At 45.8% G+C, this 18,169-nt stretch overlaps 1 protein-coding gene and 1 pseudogene across 3 annotated transcripts in view; one reads left to right on the top strand and one right to left on the bottom strand.

Annotated features, from left to right (window-relative positions):
- The window catches only part of XRN2 (5'-3' exoribonuclease 2), a 63,603-nt gene extending 62,787 nt beyond the window's left edge, over nucleotides 1-816 (bottom strand). For 2 of the 3 annotated variants that reach the window (XM_065921333.1, XM_065921335.1), the window contains exon 1: nucleotides 654-816. In XM_065921333.1, coding sequence (XP_065777405.1) covers nucleotides 654-728 — 75 coding nt within the window. In that variant the 5' untranslated portion in view covers nucleotides 729-816. Of the gene's footprint in view, nucleotides 1-42; nucleotides 371-653 lie in introns of those variants that run through there. The other variant, XM_065921336.1, reaches the window with a different exon arrangement.
- Nucleotides 727-12,779, top strand: LOC136157134 (S-phase kinase-associated protein 2 pseudogene; annotated as a pseudogene).
- The last annotated feature ends 5,390 nt before the right edge of the window (nucleotides 12,780-18,169 follow it).

Raw genomic sequence — 18,169 nt, 5'->3', positions numbered from 1 at the left:
CCAACAACCTTTCCCCCCTCCCCCCAAAAAACCCTCACTCGCCTAAGCAGAAAGTTCCCAGTGTCGGCTGGGCACTTCATTCAAAAACAGGGCATCGTGTGTTTCCCTGAACCTCCAAATCGAAACCGGATGGAGAAACCCGGAAACGACCAACACGAAACGCCAAGAAACCAACAGCAAAGAGGCGTAGCACCGATCGAGCGCGCCCAGGAACCCTGAAAATGTCAAAGGCAGGCTTGGCCCAGCAGTCAGGCAACGAGGGAGGGGCCCCTTCGGGGACTTGAGTGCTGTCCGAGACCTTCCCGAGGCGCTGCTCTCCCCGCGCGACGCCCTGACACGACAGCGACGGACTGCCTCTCCCCGAGCCGAAAGCCTCTCAGGCCGGCCGCCCCGGGAGGAGACAAAGCCGTGGGCGGGGTCTGCCGCCCGGGAAACCGCGGGCAGCGCAGGGGTGGCCCTTGCGACGCCGGAGCCGCTCCCGGCACCCGAGTGCGAGCACCCGCGCCCCCGGCGCGCGTCGGCCCACGGCGATCGGGGAGGCAGCGGGCGCGGGCCCCGCGGGCGGGCGGCGGGCCCCCGAGGACCGCGGCCTACGCGCGCGCCGGGGGGAGTGCTCTAGGCGTCGGAGTGGCGGCCGCCTGGCGCCCCCTCACCTTCTCTTCCACGCAGTTGACAATGATGGACGGGTACTTGCGGCTGAGCCAGCGGAAGAAGGCCGGGACTCCCATGGCGGCGGCGCAGCTGCGGGCGGCGGCCCGGCAAGCGAACGCGCGGTAACCAGAGAGACGATCCGCGGCGGGCACCGGCGCTTCCGCCCACGTGCGCCCGGCGACCGGAAATGAGGTCATGGCGCCGCCGCCGAGGGAGTCCAGGAAGGAGGTGCCGGCCGGGCGGGGCGGGGCCGGCAAGGGGCGGGGCTAGTGAGCCGGCGGCCTGGAGCAGTGTCCCGCGTGACTCTTCATCCTCGGCCGCACGGGACTGGGAGCCTCCCCGGCAACCCGCGACCCTCGGGGGGAACCCTGCGTTCCAGGCTGCTCCAGGGGAAACTTGGCGGACTGGTTTTCTCCTCACCCACCTCGATTCATGTAGAATCTAAGCATCCACACGCACTCACCTCTGCTTCCTGCTTTCTCCCGATTTTATGCCACAGTATGAATCTGGGTTAGCAACCGTTTTTTTTGTTGTTGTTGTTTTCTTTTGTTTTTAAAGTATTTTGCACTGATGACAGCTGGTTTGCATAAACAACTCACTTTTCACTGGTTATAAAATGCAATGTAGCATGTAATTCAACCTTCCAGCTACATTTATGAGTATAAAATAATTGCTGGTGTCACTTTCCAGCACTTATTTGCAAGTTTACACTGTGCTAAATAAAGCATTGGCTAGGGCATTACCAAATTTGATCGTCCCTTGGGCCTTCTGAGGATGCTTTAATCATCTTCCTGTAACAGATGAGAGGCCGGGATAGAGGGGGCTTAAGTCACTTGCTTATTCACACCGCTTCAGCCCAAGTAAAGATCATTTAATACTCTGTCCTTGCACCAACAGGATACTTTTATCCTTTGTTTTCTGATGGCTTCAGATACATTTTTTTTCAACATATAAGAAGGGAGGCGTGGAAGAGGAGGTGTTTATATCCATTTGCTCAACTCTGGAAGTCTGTTTCCCTGGAATCCCCTCCCGCCTTGACAAATCACACTCAATCCTAAAGGCTCACCTCAAGAGGTCTCTAGGGAAGCATTTCTCCCTGCCACCTGGCAGTATTCATTGCCCCCTTCTCTGTGGTCTGATGCTACTTTGTTTAAGCCACTGGTGTGGAAATTAGAGAAATGGTTAGCCCATATTTTATCTAAGAACAGTCAAAACTATTACCTCGAATTATGTCCGTGGTGCAGTCCCTCGTTTCTCCTAGAAAGAGCCCTTCCTCAAGTATTTGACTTCCCTGGGCAGTGCTGTGTTCTCATAGGCATACACATGTGGTAGGCATTTGGTATGAGGATGGATAGCTGGGAAAGCTGAGTCATTGAGAATCCTTGCCCAGCGTTTTTCAACTTCAAGCCATAAGGAAGGTGAGGCAGCACCTCCCAGATGGTTGAGGCTGAAAGATCAGAATGGGACTTATTGCCAGTCTGCAATGAGAGAAGCAGAGTTAGCCCCTGGTTTCAGTGGGTTTCCAGTACAGCTAAATCCCTCTTCCTGCAGTTTGGTTGGTAAACCTGTCCTTTATTTCCACGTGCCAATAAATGATCCTTTTGCCCTAAGCTGTTTGGAGCTAAGTTCCTCTCCTTTGCACAGGAAAGACTCTTTGTGCCAGCTCAACTCCTATGTGTTTCCACTTCCCCTCTTCTCCATAAATTTTTCGCAGCACAGAGCCCAAGGCTTCTGCCAGCTTTCATCTTCCATAGCTCTCCTTGACTTCCAATGCGTGGTATTATTGCATCTTACATTTTTCTTATCGCATCTGTAAATATTCTCTTTCTTCTAATATATCAGGATAAGCTACGCTTTGCTGGATTAATAAATGATGACTGAAATCTCATCAACTGATCATAAGTGTGGTTGAGCTTCCTCCAGGGCTGTTTGTTCTTCACGTGGTGACTCAGGGATCCAGCCGCTTTCATCCTGCGATTCTGTTAGCTCAACACATGACCACCACAGCCACTACCAAAGGAAGGCAGGGCAGGAGGGCTGCCCTGGATGTTCTGAAGGGCTAGGCTTGATGGTGGCTTACATAATTTCTCCTCACATTCATTTGACCAAATTCTAATCACTTGGCTCCCAGCTGAAGACGAGATTGGGAAATACCGTGAGGAAATATTACCCAATCTCGTCTTTTGGAGTACTCAGTAATAGAAAAAGGAAACAGGATTGGGGAACACTGCATTGTCTCTGCCACACTCCTTAGTTAAGCTGCAAATCAAATTATTAAATATCTATTTAAGGTCCACAGCCTTTGCTGCCTATGTGGGCACCATTAACAAAATAAATCATTGTCCTGCTACCATCACTTGTCTTATCCATCACTAGCAAGGACAAGGTACAGCCACAGCATATGAAATAAATGAAGTAATTAAGTCACATTTTGATGAGTAATAAGCCTCATACCAAAACTCTCATTAAACATCCCAAATGAACTGCACAGACAATAATTGCTACAGACATTTTAAAAAGATACAGATGTAGTCATCTAATGGGGTAGTCAGAGATGATAGAGAGGAAGTAGAATGACAAGGAGTCTTGAAATCTCAGTGAGATTGGGTTGGAAATGAGGTGTGTGTGGAAGGAGACACTGTAAGTTCCCTGGAGGCAGGGATGTGTCTTTATTGATCTTGTGATGAGTATCCAGTAGATTGTCAATATTTTCATTGAATTGAATTTTGAGAGCGGTAGTTCTCAAAATGTGGTCCAGGAATCCCTAAGATCCCAGAGACTCATTCAGTGGGTCCATGATGTTAAAACTTTTTATAATAATATTAAGATGCGATTTGGGGGAGTTCCCTGGTGGTCGAGAGGTTAGGACTCCAAGCTTCCAATGCAGAGGACATGGGTTCAATACCTGGTTGAGGAACTAAGATCCCGCATGCTGAACAGCCAAAAAAAAAGGGTGTGATTTTCTGTCTTCACTTTCATCCTCCAAGTGTATAAAGTATATAGTGGAAATTTCTAGAGGCTATGTGATGGGATCTCTCAATGAATTGACACTCAGAAGCAGCTGTGGCAACCCAGTTGTCTTCTATTAAGTCAGACACTGAAGAATTTAAAAAAATATAAAACAGTGCCAAGCTCCTCACTAATCTGGGTTTGAGAAAAATAGTTGTTTTCATAAGCATGTTACTTCTGTTATCATGTTAAGGGCTTCTTATTGTTAAATGAATTAATAATTATTTATTTTAGCATTTTAAATGTTCTAAAATTTTCTCAGGTTTGATTTCAAGCATGGTAAATATTGACAGGTATGATTACCTGAACAAAACCTCTTTGGGGGTACTGGATAATTTTTAAGAGTATAAAGGAGTCCCAAGGCCAAACACTTAGAGAACCTCTATCTTAAGACATAAGAAATGGAAATAGAATCAACAAATTTCTGTTCTTAGAACCCAATACAAAGGTACTTTTTCAGATTTCTAGGATTTTGATATATTCAGATCTTGTCTCAAATGCTCCTTGCAACACAGCGCAATAGGCAATCATTATCACCAAGTGTAGTTCACAGGTACAAATGAGCATGACGTTGGTGAAAGCATGTTTGTTCCTATGCAGTCCTGTCCTGGCTGAACTTCAGAATGCAGCTCAGAAATGTACATAACTGAAAGATGCATTTGTTAAGGCCTCCATCTGTACACATTGCTGAAGGCATCCAGAAAGATTATTTCCCTCTCAACTTTCTCTGTCTGTGCTCACACCTTAAGTTAACCAAAGACATTAAACAATGAGCATCGTACCCCAAAGTGTTGAGAAAGGGAAACTGTAATGAAATGACTTTAGGGTTAAATTGCATTAAGTCTACTACATTTCTGTGGCCATTTTATAGCTTTTTTGCATGACCCATCTCTCAATTTCTCCAACCACAAAAATCTTTTTTTTTTTTGCAAGGCCTTGTATCCCTCAGATACTTTTGGAATCGATGTTGTATGTTTGTAAATGTGACACATTGTGACTGACATTTTCACAGTGTGGTTAGCTATACGTAGTTTGGTTTCAAAGAACAGGATTTGACCAAAACCACAAATTTAAATCATACTTATCATTACATGGATTTCAGTGACAAATCCCACACTCTAAAACATAACCCCAAACAGTCAAAGTCTACTAGAATGTGATTTGCTTATAAAGCAGGTATAAGACGTTCTCAGTCAGCACCGTGAAAGGCTCCTGCTACATTTCATTCCATAAAATGACATTTGAGAAGATCCTGGCAGATTTCTGTTTAAGGCCACAGGTTATATTGTCTCCTAAAGCATAAGATGGGAGGTACATGTTTCAAGGAGTCAAATGGTAATAATTCCCTCTGGGGGTGTAAATGGAGAAACTGCATGGAAAACGCCTCGTTTCAAGGATAATAAAGTGTGAAGCACTCAGAAATGTTGAAGGTACAACCTCAACCCTACAAGCTGATAAGCAGGCCTAGACTTTTATTTATAGTGACATGAGTGACATTTATCTGCCTTTCACTGGAACATCTAATCCACTTGTCAAGGTGTGTCTTAAGCGGACACCTGATTTCTGGCCAGAGTTGGCAGGCTTTGAATACAAATGTGACTGCCCTGGCTGAAATTCAGGATTGAAAAAAAAAAAAAATCATGGAGATACGAAATCATCAGGGAAATACATCAACTCGATTTCAGTTTGCCGCAGAAACGACATTGCCTGAATAGGGTATTGGCTTTGTGGTAGAAATTATGGTCAGTCAATTAAAGTAGAAATGGAGATGAATTACCGAAGGGTTCACAAACCTCGGTATCTCTTCTTGTTGTTGTTTAGTTACTGAGTCACGTCCAACTCTTTTGCAACCCCGTGGACTGTAGCCCGCCAGGCTTCTCTGTCCATGGGATTTTCCAGGCAAGAATACTGGAGTGAGTTGCCATTTCCTTCTCCAGGGGATCTTCCCAACCCAGGGATCAAACCCGCGTCTCTTACATTCGCAGCAGGTTCTTTACCTCTGAGCCACCTGGGAAACCCCAGTATATCCCTACTTAGCCCTTAAATTCAATCGTAACAGAATTGTAGCTGTCTCTTCCTTATGCCAGTTGTTAACAGAGTCCAGTTTTACGAAGTGAATACCAACGTGAATCAAGAACATACACAAACCCTGCCTGACTTCTCTGGAGGCACTAAGGGGGATCCAAACTGTGGTTTCCTCTTCAGGTCCTGGCAGTAGCAGATGATGTAAAGTGTATCCACATTTCAAATTAAGTAGCAATAAGCAACTGAAAGAGCAGTACAAGAAGAAGAAGAAGAAGAAGAAAAGGCCATAGTTACCTCCAAACAAATTAAACAAATAGGACTTACTGTAAGAGTTCAGAAGAGAGAAAGAGGAAAAGGCTGGTGTGGGCAGGAACTCAAGTAAGACTTCATAGGAAATAGGACTGGGAAGAATCTTGACGGATGGGCCAGTAGGTAAGATCTTCACTAGAACAATGTGCATTAATTAACTCCAGGGATCCCATCCCCTCAACACACACACACACACACACACACACACACACACACGCATTCTTGGCTCCTTTCTGTCCACGTGGTTCCTTGGCCATGCCGGCCCCCCCACCCCCCCACGCTGCTGTCCATGGTGCTACAGAGCAGGGCCTCTAAGTCACAGGCTGCACCTCGCCTTCAGGCTTAAGGACAAGCACCTTAGGAAAGTCTGTCCTGTTTCCTCTCTGCCCTAGATAGTGCTGTGCCCAAATAAAGTTCTGGGTTTTTTTTTTTTTTAACCAACTTCATTTTGCTTTAACTTACATACATTAAAATGCATCCATTTCAAGTGTGCACTTCAATGAATTTTAACCAATGTATGTACTTTCAAAACCACCACTACAACTGGGATATAGAATAATTCCATTGCCCACCCCCCAAAATTCTCTGTGCTCCTATGCATGGGATGGCAACTCCCCCCCTCACCCCTGGCCCTCAGGCAACAATTAATCTGCATTTTGTCCCAACAGATCAGAATAGTTTTTCTAGTGCGTGCGTGTGTGTTCATTCATGTCTAACTCTTTGCAGCCCCATGGATTGTAACCTGCCAGTCTCCTCCGTCCATTGAATTCTCCAGGCAAGAATACTGGAGTGGGTTGCCATTTCCTCCTCCAGGGGATCTTTTTGACCCAGCTATTGAACCTGCGTCTCCTACATTGGCAGGCAGTTTCTTTACCATTAGCACCACCTGGCAAGTTTTTTGCTCTTTTTCTAGATTTTCCTATAAATGAAACCTACTATTTACAGTCTTTTGTCTGACGTCTTTTCCTCAGCGTAATGGTTTTGAAACTCATCCATATTCTGTGAATCAATCCTTTGTTAATTGCTATGTCAATATACCACAATTTCTTGGACCATTCACCTCTTGATGGATATTTGAGTTGTTTCCAGTTTTTTGGAATAAAGTTTCTGTGGACACCCATGTACAAATTTTTTGTGTTTGCAAATACACTTTTCATTTCTTTAGAGAAAATACTAGGAATAAGAGTTGCTAGTAACATATATGGCTTCCTTGGTGGCTCAGACGGTAAAGAATCCACCTGACTTGTGGGAGACCTGGGTTCAATCCCTAGATTGGGAAGATTCCCTGGAGGAGGGCATGGCAACCCACTCAAGTATTCTTGCCTAGAGAATCCCCACGGACAAAGGAGCCTAGTGGGCTATCGTCCACGGGGTCGCAGAGAGTTGGACACGACTGAGCCACATTTATGTTATATATGTTTGATGATTATAGGCATGGCCTCTATGAGCATTCTTGTCCTTGTCTAAAACCTTAGGACACCCTCTGATTTCTATGAGTGGAATTCATACTCCTTAGACTAGCATCTTTGGCCCTCTGCCATCTGCTTTTCATTATTTTGCTTTTCCACCAAGCTAGTATACTTCACTCACTCACACACCATTGAACTTGCTTGTCCACTGAGCCAAATATAAGTGGCAGTGCTTCCAGGACTGCACATGGATTTCCTCCTCTTTCTGCCGCATTGTCTGTGACCACATACCTACCAGCCAAATGATCAGGTTTAAGTACTAACTTAGATGTGTTACTTACGCACATTCTTAAAACAAATTTCACAGATATCATGAATCTTGACATTTTGTTTGTCTCTAAACATTCCAAGCATGTTTGTAGGATTTCAGAAATCCTCTTTTTGAAGGGAGGGGAGCAGAGAGGGCATTCTCTTCACAGATTCAGTCTTCAGGCATTTAGTGAGCATCTGCTATGAGCAAGGCATTAGTAGGAGATACATTTGTACAGTGTCTGTAGGATGGGTGTGGGTCACTGCAGTAGTCTAAAAAGGGCAAGTAGCAGACAGCTCTAAGGGAGCATGAAGTGACCGCATGGGCTGATACAATTTTATCTGAAGCACGAACAGGAAAACTGGAATGTACAGTTCATGATGATTACAAAGAGGAAGAAAAAGAAAAGGTTTATTTTCACCCTGTCTCACTGAGCTGTTTTCTCTTGTCAACTTAAAAAATATACAGTGTGAGAGTTGCAAATTAAGTTTTATTTGAGGCAAAATGAGGACTGTAGCCTGGGAGACAGCATTTCAGATAGCTCTGAGAAACTGCTCCAAAGAGGCAGGGGGAAAGGTCAGTATATATGTGATTTTGGCGAAGGTGGAGTACATGCAATTAAGTACGTTATTTTTTGCAGAAGGTTTCTGCTGGTCATGAGGAGCAGCTGTCACCATGAAGGATTCCATGCTTTTCTAGATAAAGAAGATATAAGAATTGGGCTCATAAAATTGGCCCCTGAAAATATCTAACTATCTGGAGATGTGTCCTGTCAGTTCCCCCACCCCCACCCCCACCCCCAGCACAGAGTGTCTCATTACAGCCCTCCACCCTGAACTCCTTTCAGGGTTGCCGAAGATCAACAGCACATGCTTTAATCCTGTAGAAGTGGATGGCAAGTGCCAATTCGTAGTTGACACTCTTGCCAAGTTGTAGTTAACACCCTTCAAGGTGGGCTTACCTGGTGGCTCAGCTGGTGAAGAATCTGCCTGCAATGCGGGAGACCTGGGTTCGATCCCTGGGTTGGGAAGGTGCCCTGGAGAAGGGACGGCTACCCACTCCAGTATTCTGGCCTGGAGAATTCCATAGACTGTATAGTCCATGGGGCCACAAAGAGTCGGACACAACTCAGTGACTTTCACTTCTATTGTTCAAGGTAACGCTAATTATGAAGATGAAAGCAAGGATGGCCGGGAGAAGAATTGTGCATTTTAAAAAATTACCAGTGGCCCACTTTGCTAAATTTGCTAAAACCATGCCAATTTGAAGGAGAAAGTGCACTGGTGTAGAAAACACGCAAGCACCATCTCTTGTTTCTTCTATTTTTTATAAACTGATTCCCACTGTTCTTTTCTGAAATGAAACTTCTACCCGGACTAGTGCATGTCTTTGTTTTGGAACATGTTACTCAAATGGAATCACTCAAGAAACATGAATAAGAACTAAGACAGAATTGGACACTTGTGTGATGCAGAAATGAGTCATGATTCAGCTTCTAGCCACACAGTGTGGGAGCTAGTCCAGCACCATGGGAGAGTGCCTCAAATTAATTAGAACTCTCAGAAAGTTAACAAAGGCAAGAACCCTAAAGCTTTTCTGTGTGTGAATGGAAGTCACGTGTTTCTACCTTTCTATCATGGGATCACTTACTTAAGGAGAACTGGCTTAGAAACCTCTATCTTTTACAGTGAGCACTTCAGCTGACGTCTGGGAAAAACAGAGGTTTTTATGATACCAAAAACTGGAAGTATTTTTCATGCAGCTGATCCCATGACCCAAGGTGAATCAAGTAAAACTGCAAAGAATACGTTTCCCTCTGTCTAGTACCCAGAGATCCCACAGCACGCGAGCCTGACTTTTACTGTCCAGTCTCCTCCTGAAATCTCATTTGTTTTTGTCCGGCCAACCAGCACTGTCAGGCTACGAATGCTGCAGCCCTAAAAGATGCTTCACTGGAGAGAGGAATAAGACATGTGGAGCTTTAAGTTTACATCGTGACCCAAGTCACTGGCCTGACTCTAGCCTACTGCTGTGTGGCCTTGAACAAGCCTTTCGCCTCCTTGGGACCTCACTGTTCTCACTTGGAAAGCCACTTGCTAAACCCAGTCACCTCTGAGGATTCTTCTGGCTCTGACCATCCAGCATTAGACACCCCTTCCTTGTCCAAATGCCTGTGGCATTTGTGATCTTCACTGCATACGTTGACATACACAGCTTGTTGCCACTTGTTTTCAGCTGAATGGGGCTTGCCCTCCCTGCAGTCATTCAATGCTTTTGGTGACATTTGATAGATCTTGACTGCACAGCTTTGTGTCAGCCTCTTTTGCTGACACACCTCTTTTGCTGGGTGTTTATCAAAAATGGCCTGTTCTCCTAGACTCTACAGTCTTGCTTGGGGGTAGGGAGTAACTAAATGAAGAAACAGCATGTAATCGGGTTGTGATAAGTGCTATGGAGTAAAATAAAACAGGGCCTAGGGATAGAGCGTGAGAGTGGGGTGTGGGCTCTATTTTAGTGTCAAAAAGAGCTACTTTCCATTCTTTAAAATTGGAGTGTGCACGTATGTGCTAAGTTGCTTCAGTCATGTCTGACTTTGTGAAACCCTGTGGATGGTAGACTGCCAGCCTCCTCTGTCCATGGGATTCTCCAGGCAAGAATACTGGAGTGGGTTGCCATGCTCTCCTCCAGGAGATCTTCCCAACCCAGGATCAAGCCTGTGATTCTTAACATCTCCTGCATTGGCAAGGGGGTTGTTTACCACTAGCGTCACCTGGGAAACCCTAACATTGGGTTATAATTAACATATATGCTTCTGACACCAGTTTCAGTGTATAATTGCAATTCTCCATCAAGCAATTCTCTGACACCAGCTGGGTGTCCTACAATTCAACTAAGTTCTGACACTGTCTACCCCGAGATAGCATCAGACCATGTTCATGCAAGTTCGTGTGTTGGATGCACAGAGAGAGTTTGGAGCAGAGAAAGTTTTAATGCCGGGCCATGTAAGGAGACAAGGTAGTTCTTGCCCTGAAAAACCTCTAGTTTCCAAAAGAGTTTCAGGAAAGCATTTTTAGGGCCAGAGAAAGGAGTGGTGTCACAGGTCTGTGGTCAGTTTGTGCACAGTTATCTGACTGGCTGATGGTGAGGCAGAAGGATGGTATCACAGGGATTCAGGGTATCAGTCCTCAGGCTCCAGGAGGCTTGGGGCTCTGTGCTCTCGGTCTTTAAGTAGTCAACATCTTCCATTTGTTGTCGACTGGGAGGCTTTTACATCTTCAAAACAACTCAGGAAATTTGCATCCAATATTGTTATCTAGATACTTTGTGTGTGTGTTAGTCACTCAGTTGTGTCCCACTCTTTGCAACCCCATGGACTGCAGCCCACCAGGCTCCTCTGTCCATGGGATTTTCCAGGCAAGGATACTGGAGTGGGTTGCCATTTCCTTCTCCAGGGGATCTTCCTGACCCAAGGATCGAACCTGGGTCTCCTGTACTGCAGGCGGATTCTTTACCATCTGAGCTACGAGAGCAGCTAAAGCAGAGGATGGGGAGGGAGGCATGTCTCTCCCCCAACCCAGGAAGGCCCCGAGGGGTACTTCTTGGTTACAATTTCTGCCCCCCACCTTTCTTTGGTACTCCTGTCAACTACAAATTGGCACTTGCTATCTGCTTATCTATTTGGTATGCCTCTACAGGCCAAAGTGGGAATCTGGGAGGTGGGCACCTCTGCAACTAATGAGCACATTTAAAACTCCCCAACCTGCAGACACCACAGGAAACACTTCCAGGAGATACCCGACCGGAGTACCAATGCTACCACCAGTTTCACGTGGGGATGGGATTCTAGCAAGACTTCTGAACTGCTTTCAGGCATGGAGGTCTCCACCCTGGAGAAGGAGGAGATGGACAGTGAGAACATCCCCCAGGAACTGCTTTCAAACCTGGGCCACCCACAGAGTCCCCCACGAAAACGGCTGAAAAGCAAAGGCAATGACAAGGACTTTGCGATTATCCACACACCTAAGCTAAACCAAGAGAACTTTCCAGCTGTTTCTTGAGATTCCCTTCCAGATGAGCTACTCTTAGGAATCTTTTCCTGTCTGTTCTTCCCTGAAATCCTGAAAGTCTCCAGCATTTGTTAAGAGACGGCATTATCTAGAATTTGATGAGTCTCTCTGGCAGACTGTAGACCTCACAGGCAGAAACCTCTACCCAGATGTGGTTGGCCGGCTTCTGTCCCGACGGGAGGTTGCCTTCCGCTGCCCATGATCACTTATGGACCAATTGTTAGTTGAATATTTCAGCCCTTTTTGTCTACAGCACCTGGACCTGTCGAACTCAGTGATCGATGTGTCTACCCTCCCTGGCCTTCTGTCTCATTGCTTCAAGTTGCAGAATCTCAGCCTGGAAGGCTTCCAGCTTTCTGATCCCATTGTCGATACTCCTACTAAGAACACAGATTTTCTGCAACTCAACCTTTCTGGGTGTTCTGGATTCTCTGAATCTGCCCTGAAGATTTTGCTGAGCAACTGTTCCAGTTTGGATGAGCTGAAACTCTCTCGGTGCTTTGACTTCACTGAAAAGCATGTATAGGTGGCTATCGCACACATGTCAGAGACCATCATCCAGCTGAAACTCAGCAGGCACCGGAAGAATCTGTAGAGATCAGGTGTCTCCACCACAGTTGGAAGATGTCCCAGTCTTGTCCACCTAGACTTAAGCGATAGTGTCATGCTGAAAAATGACTGCTTTCTAGAATTTTACCAACCAAAATTTTACCAATTTTACCAATACCATTTACTATCTCCAATATAGCACTCAGTCGGTGCTATGACATAATGCCTGAAACTTTACTTGAACTTGGAGAAATTCCCACACTAAAAACACTACAAGTCTTTGGAATCATGCCTGATGGTACCCCTCAACTGTTAAAGGAAGCCCTCCCTCATCTACAGATTAATTGCCCCCATTTCACCACCATTGCCAGGCTGACCTTTGGCAACAAGAACCAAGGGATATGGGGCATCAAATGCTGACTGTCACCGGAGAAGGCCAATTGTCTATGAAGCATCTATTGCAAGATGGTGTCTCCCCTTTTCTTTGAACAGGAAAAGTAGGCAGGAAGCCCAACTGTGGAGAGCTCAGCTATTTTTATTCTTGGTTTTCTGTTGCTTTCCTTCTACAAGTATATTAGAGAACCACTGGAGAGAGAAAACTATGAAGTGTTGCTTTTTAGAAATGATTATGAAAGCTTTTATCACTGCTATCCCCTTAAAAGCCTAAGCTCTATGCTTTTTGAAATTTTAGGGAGAGTGAGCCTTTAATTTCAAGATACCTTAAATAGCAAAATTTGAACCATGTTTTCCAAATGCTCTCCTTTGTAAATCTATTTAGAATCAGGCTTAAGAATCACCACCAGCAAATCATTTTCATAGCCTATATGGCAACTGAACTTTCTTCTATTTAATTTTTCAGCACTGCTTTATTGTAAGACATAGGTTGCAAAAAATAATAAGCTATTTGTATTGTAAGCTGAGCAGAATGAGAATCAGAATAGATTTGCAGCAATCTTCTGAGGATAGCAAGAAAAATAGACATCTCAACTATGCCTTTAGATTTGCAATCAGGGTGATGGAAACCAATAGTTCCAGGTCATTCACCTTAAAACCTAAATAAAGGAAGAAATAATCAGCCAACCAGAGGTGTAGAATAGGTATAGAAGTTAAAGGCTCAAGAGACAGTTTTCTATGACAGGTTAACCCGGGATATTCTCTAATGCCCATGAATGAAGTTCCCTTTAGGTACAGTTGGGAAGGTCCCCTGGAGGAGGAAATGGCAACCCACTCCAATATTTTTGCCTAGAGAATTCCATGGACAGAGAGGCCTGGTGGATTACAGTCCATGGGGTCACAAAGATTCAGACACGACTGAGGGACTAATACTTATCTACTTATCTACCTCTACAAAGATTAAATCATGTGCTGCTGCAGCTGCTGACCTTCAACACCCCATGAAAGGAGCTCAGGGTGGAGAACAGAAATGAGGCCCTCAGTCCTGGGGGCAGGTGGGGACTGGCAGGACACATCTTCAGACAGATATTTCCAGGAGCTGATATTAGGAACCCAATTCTTGTATCTCCCCATATCTAGAAAAAGGGCTGAAATCGTCCATGGTGAAGATGTTCCCTGTGACTAGCAAAGACTTCCCAAGACCAGTAGAAATCTTCTGGAAAAATATATGCTTGATGGTATGTACTTCCCCCTTCACCAAAAGTCACATCTATACTGACCTTCCCCCCAACTCTTGAGAGCAGTTTCTCAGATAGCTCATTTTGCCTCAAGTAAAACTTAGCTTGTAACTCTCACATTGTGCATTTTTAAACAGCCTTTTTGTAAAATTAGATACTGATTTATTTATTTGGTTGCACCAGGATCTTTAGTTACAGCATGCGAACTCTTAGTTGCAGTATGTGGGGTCCCGTTCCCTGATTAGTGATCGAACCTGGGCCCCCTGCAGTGGGAGTGTGGGGTCTTAGCCACTGGACCATCAGGGAAGCCCCTGTGCATTTTTAAAAAGTTGATACTCCTCAATCTTGAGGAGAGCAAGTTTTGAACAAGAAAAGGAATGAAGGGTCTCTGTAGAGGTACAGTCCCTGTTGGGTTACAGTCCCATAGGTTGAGGGCTCAGTCCCCTAAGACTGTCCTCCTCTGAGACTTCAGAGGCCACCTGAAGGCCTAGCCATCACCTGTGCTTCTGACCCAGGGGCTGTAGATCATAAGTGCCCATGACTGCCTCCTCAGGAGGTCATCAATTTGCTAGGGTAGCTCACAGAACTCAGAGAAGCATTTTACTTACTAGCTTATCAGTTCAGTTCAGTTCATTTCAGTCACTCAGTCATCTCTGACTGTTTGTGACCCCATGGACTGCAGCACGCCAGGCCTCCCTGTCCACCACCAACTCCCAGAGTTTACCCAAACTCATGTCCACTGAGTTGGTGATGCCATCCAACCATCTCATCCTCTCTTGTCCCCTTCTCCTCCTGCCTTCAATCTTTCCCAGCATCAGGGTTTTTCCAAGGAGTCAGTTCTTTGCATCAGGTGGCGAAAGTATTGGAGTTTCAATTTCAGCCTCAGTCCTTCCAATGAATATTCAGGACTGATCTCCTTTAGGATGGACTGGTTGGATCTCCTTGCAGTCCAAGGGACTCTCAAGAATCTTCTCCAACACTCCAGTTCAAAAGCATCAATTCTTCGGCTCTCAGCTTTCTTTACTAGCTTATCAGTTTGTTATAAAAGAACCTCACCTAGGAACAGGCAGATGGAAGAGATGCACGGGGCTAGTGGGTGGGGAGGGGCATGGAGCTTTCGTGTTCTGGGGTCCGTCATTCCCTCCAATTCAATATGTTCATCAACTCAGACCCTCTCTGAAACTTACACTTTTGACTTTCCTGCAGGCTTCATCTGGTGGGCATGATGGGTCACTGACTCTATTTCCAAGCCCTCTCTCCTCCCCTGAAACCAGAGTGTGGGGCTGAAATTCCCAACCATCCAATCAAGGCTGGTTCTCCAGCCTCATTAAACCTCACAAAAGAAATCTCTACTCGCTCTCAGCACCTGGAAAATTCCCTCGGTTTCAGGAGCTCTGTGCCAGGACCTGGGAGACCAAGACCAAATATATATATATATATATATATATTTCTTATGATAAGTCATAATATCACAACCAACCATATGGTGAACAGTTCTTAAATGGTCAGTGAACTTTGACAATTGTGCAGATGCATGGTAAAGTTAAAACAGGTCTGAACCTGCTGTAGCACTATTCTCGTCATTTCCCTCCTTTGAATTTGACTGGCCTGACTGACTTGATCCCAACACAGAATGTGGCAGAAGGGATAGTATGTAACTCCTGAAGCCAGGTTGCTGCTGCTGCTGCTGCTGCTAAATCGCTTCAGTCGTGTCTGACTCTGTGCAACCCCATAGATGGCAGCCCACCAGGCTCCCCCATCCCTGGGATTCTCCAGGCAAGAACACTGGAGTGGTTGGCCATTTCCTTCTCCAATGCATGAAAGTGAAAAGTGAGAGTGAAGTCGCTCAGTCGTGTCCGACTCTCAGCAACCCCATGGATTGCAGCCTATCAGGCTCCTCCGTCCATGGGATTTTCCAGGCAAGAGTACTGGAGTGGGGTGTCATTGCCTTCTCTGAAGCCAGGTTAGACAAGGCAATACAGCTTCCACCCTGAAGGGAGACCCTCTTGCTCTCTCTCAATTCATCCACCAGGTTATGAAGATGCCAAGAAACCATGTGGAGAGGCCAGGTGTCACCATTCTGGCCAACAGCCCCCGCTGAGGTCCCAGTCTGGGAATATTGGTTTTCTCCTTGTCAAGTCGCATGTGCCAGGCGAGGAGGTGGGAAACCCAAGCAGGACTTGGGGAAGCCAAGGCAGAGACAGCCTCATGGGGAAAGCATCGGAGGCCAGGTCAGAGCGCTGGTGGGCAAGGATGAAGAGGCAGGGGGCCTCTCCCCAGCCTGTGGTCTGCCTCTTGTGGGCCTCTTGCATCCCTCACCCCGCCTCTCCCCCCAGGAGAATATAGCCAGGTCAGAGTCCCTGCCTGTAACCACCAGGATGGAGAAAGATGGCCATGACCCCAGACGGCAGCTATAAGAATATCTGACATCTATTTAACATCTCAGCAGCTTTCTGCTGCCCTGAAGAAGGAGGAGCTAGTTGGGTTTGACAAATGGATGCAGCGTTAGGCTGGAGGGGTCAGGAAAGGCCACAGACCAGTTTTGCAACTGAGAGCCGGTGGGCTACTCTAGACTCATGTGGGCCGATGTCATCTCCCCCGTTCTGACAAGAGAGGCTTGGCATGACTTGGAATCTAGGTTCCAGGAAATGATAAAGCGAGGTGCTGTGACGACTGCTTTTCTGACCGGGGCAGCACAGGCCGCATAAACATCCAGACACTCCTCATTTGCTGATGAGCTCAGGCCAAGATGGGTCGCCAAGGGGAAAGCTTTGAGTCTCCTTCTGCTTGCTCCGAGCAGGGCTTGAGAGTCCTACTGGGTTGAGAGGCTCTTCAAGGATCTCAAGTTTTCCCAGCGGGGATGATATCAACCTTCCGTTTTTAATCAGCAGTTCTTCCCCTGAGGCTACAGAGAAGATGGGATGCAATCTGTCCCTACCCAGTTCTCGCAGAGCTGCTTCTATAGGAAAAAACAGGGAAGACATCTGATTTCCCAGGTCCTGGTATAGCCCATGAGGTCCCTGCAATATTCTGTTTCTGGAGATTTCCTGGGGGAGAAGGTTGGAGGTGGGAGCTGGCTAAATCAAAGTCCTGCTCCTTTCCCTCTAGGCAGAGGACTCTTGGAAAGACACTACACCTTAAAGGATTCAGGTCACAAATAAACCTTCAAAAGTCCTTGTAAACATCTTTCAAACGTTAATTTATTAGAATAAAATTCTGACTCTCCCATGTGATGTGAGGGCAACATTATGTGTGGAGCCCTGTATCAAGGTCACAGGACAAAAATCTCTGGAACTGACCAAGCCCCATTGCAACTGTTGCTATGAGCCTCTGGATCTAAACCTGCCAGCTCACTGATCCCATATTAGGTAAAATACCCACCCTGGTATCACTCTATAGCATTCTAACCAATCACCTAATGCCACCATTCCAGCAGGAATTTTCTCTGTCTTGAGGCTATAAAAATCGGTTCCTAGCCCACAAAAGAGGTCAGCTCTCCCTTGAACCAGTCCGCTATTCTAACAATGTCTCCCACATTTTATTCTTTTCTTATTTTGCCTCATGTCTGGAAATTCTTCTCCAACCTGCAAATGGGCCATGACAATAAGTGCCCCAGGAACCTTCAGAATCCTTCCACACAATACCAAGAAATTTGAGTGGGACCTCCCAGATGGTCCAGTGGTTAAGAATCTGCCTTGTGATGCAGGGGACGTAGGTTCAATCCTTGGTGGGGAAACTAAGATTCCACATGCCGTAGCTAAGTCCGGGAGCCACAACTACTGAGCCTTCACGTTCTAGAGCTCGTGAGCCATAAACAGAGGGTCTGGGAGCAGCAACCAAAGATCCCACATGACAAAACTAGGACCTGATGCAGCCAAATAAATAAATAAGTAAAAGTAAAAAAAAAAAAAAAAAGAAGAAGAAGAAACTTGTGAAGTTATTCAACTTTGGGCAAGATAACGTGCAAACTGAAAAGAATTACTACTGTGTATATACATGTTTCTTCACGTGAAAACTTTTGTTTAATGCCAAAATGTTCATTTGGGTTTTCCTATAAGTTCTTAAAGGGAAAAAAAAAAACCCGAATGATCTTTTGGGCCAATCCAATATATTAATAATTGTTCCTCTCCCACATTCTCCCAAGGGGACTTGCTGAGGTTTAAAGTCACCGTGGAGTTAGAATGGGAGACCTAGGAGCCTAACATGAGC

This window comes from Muntiacus reevesi, chromosome 2, assembly GCF_963930625.1.
Source record: "Muntiacus reevesi chromosome 2, mMunRee1.1, whole genome shotgun sequence".
In the NCBI taxonomy this organism is placed as follows: Eukaryota; Metazoa; Chordata; class Mammalia; order Artiodactyla; family Cervidae; genus Muntiacus; species Muntiacus reevesi.
This window is presented reverse-complemented; position numbering and strand designations above follow the sequence as displayed.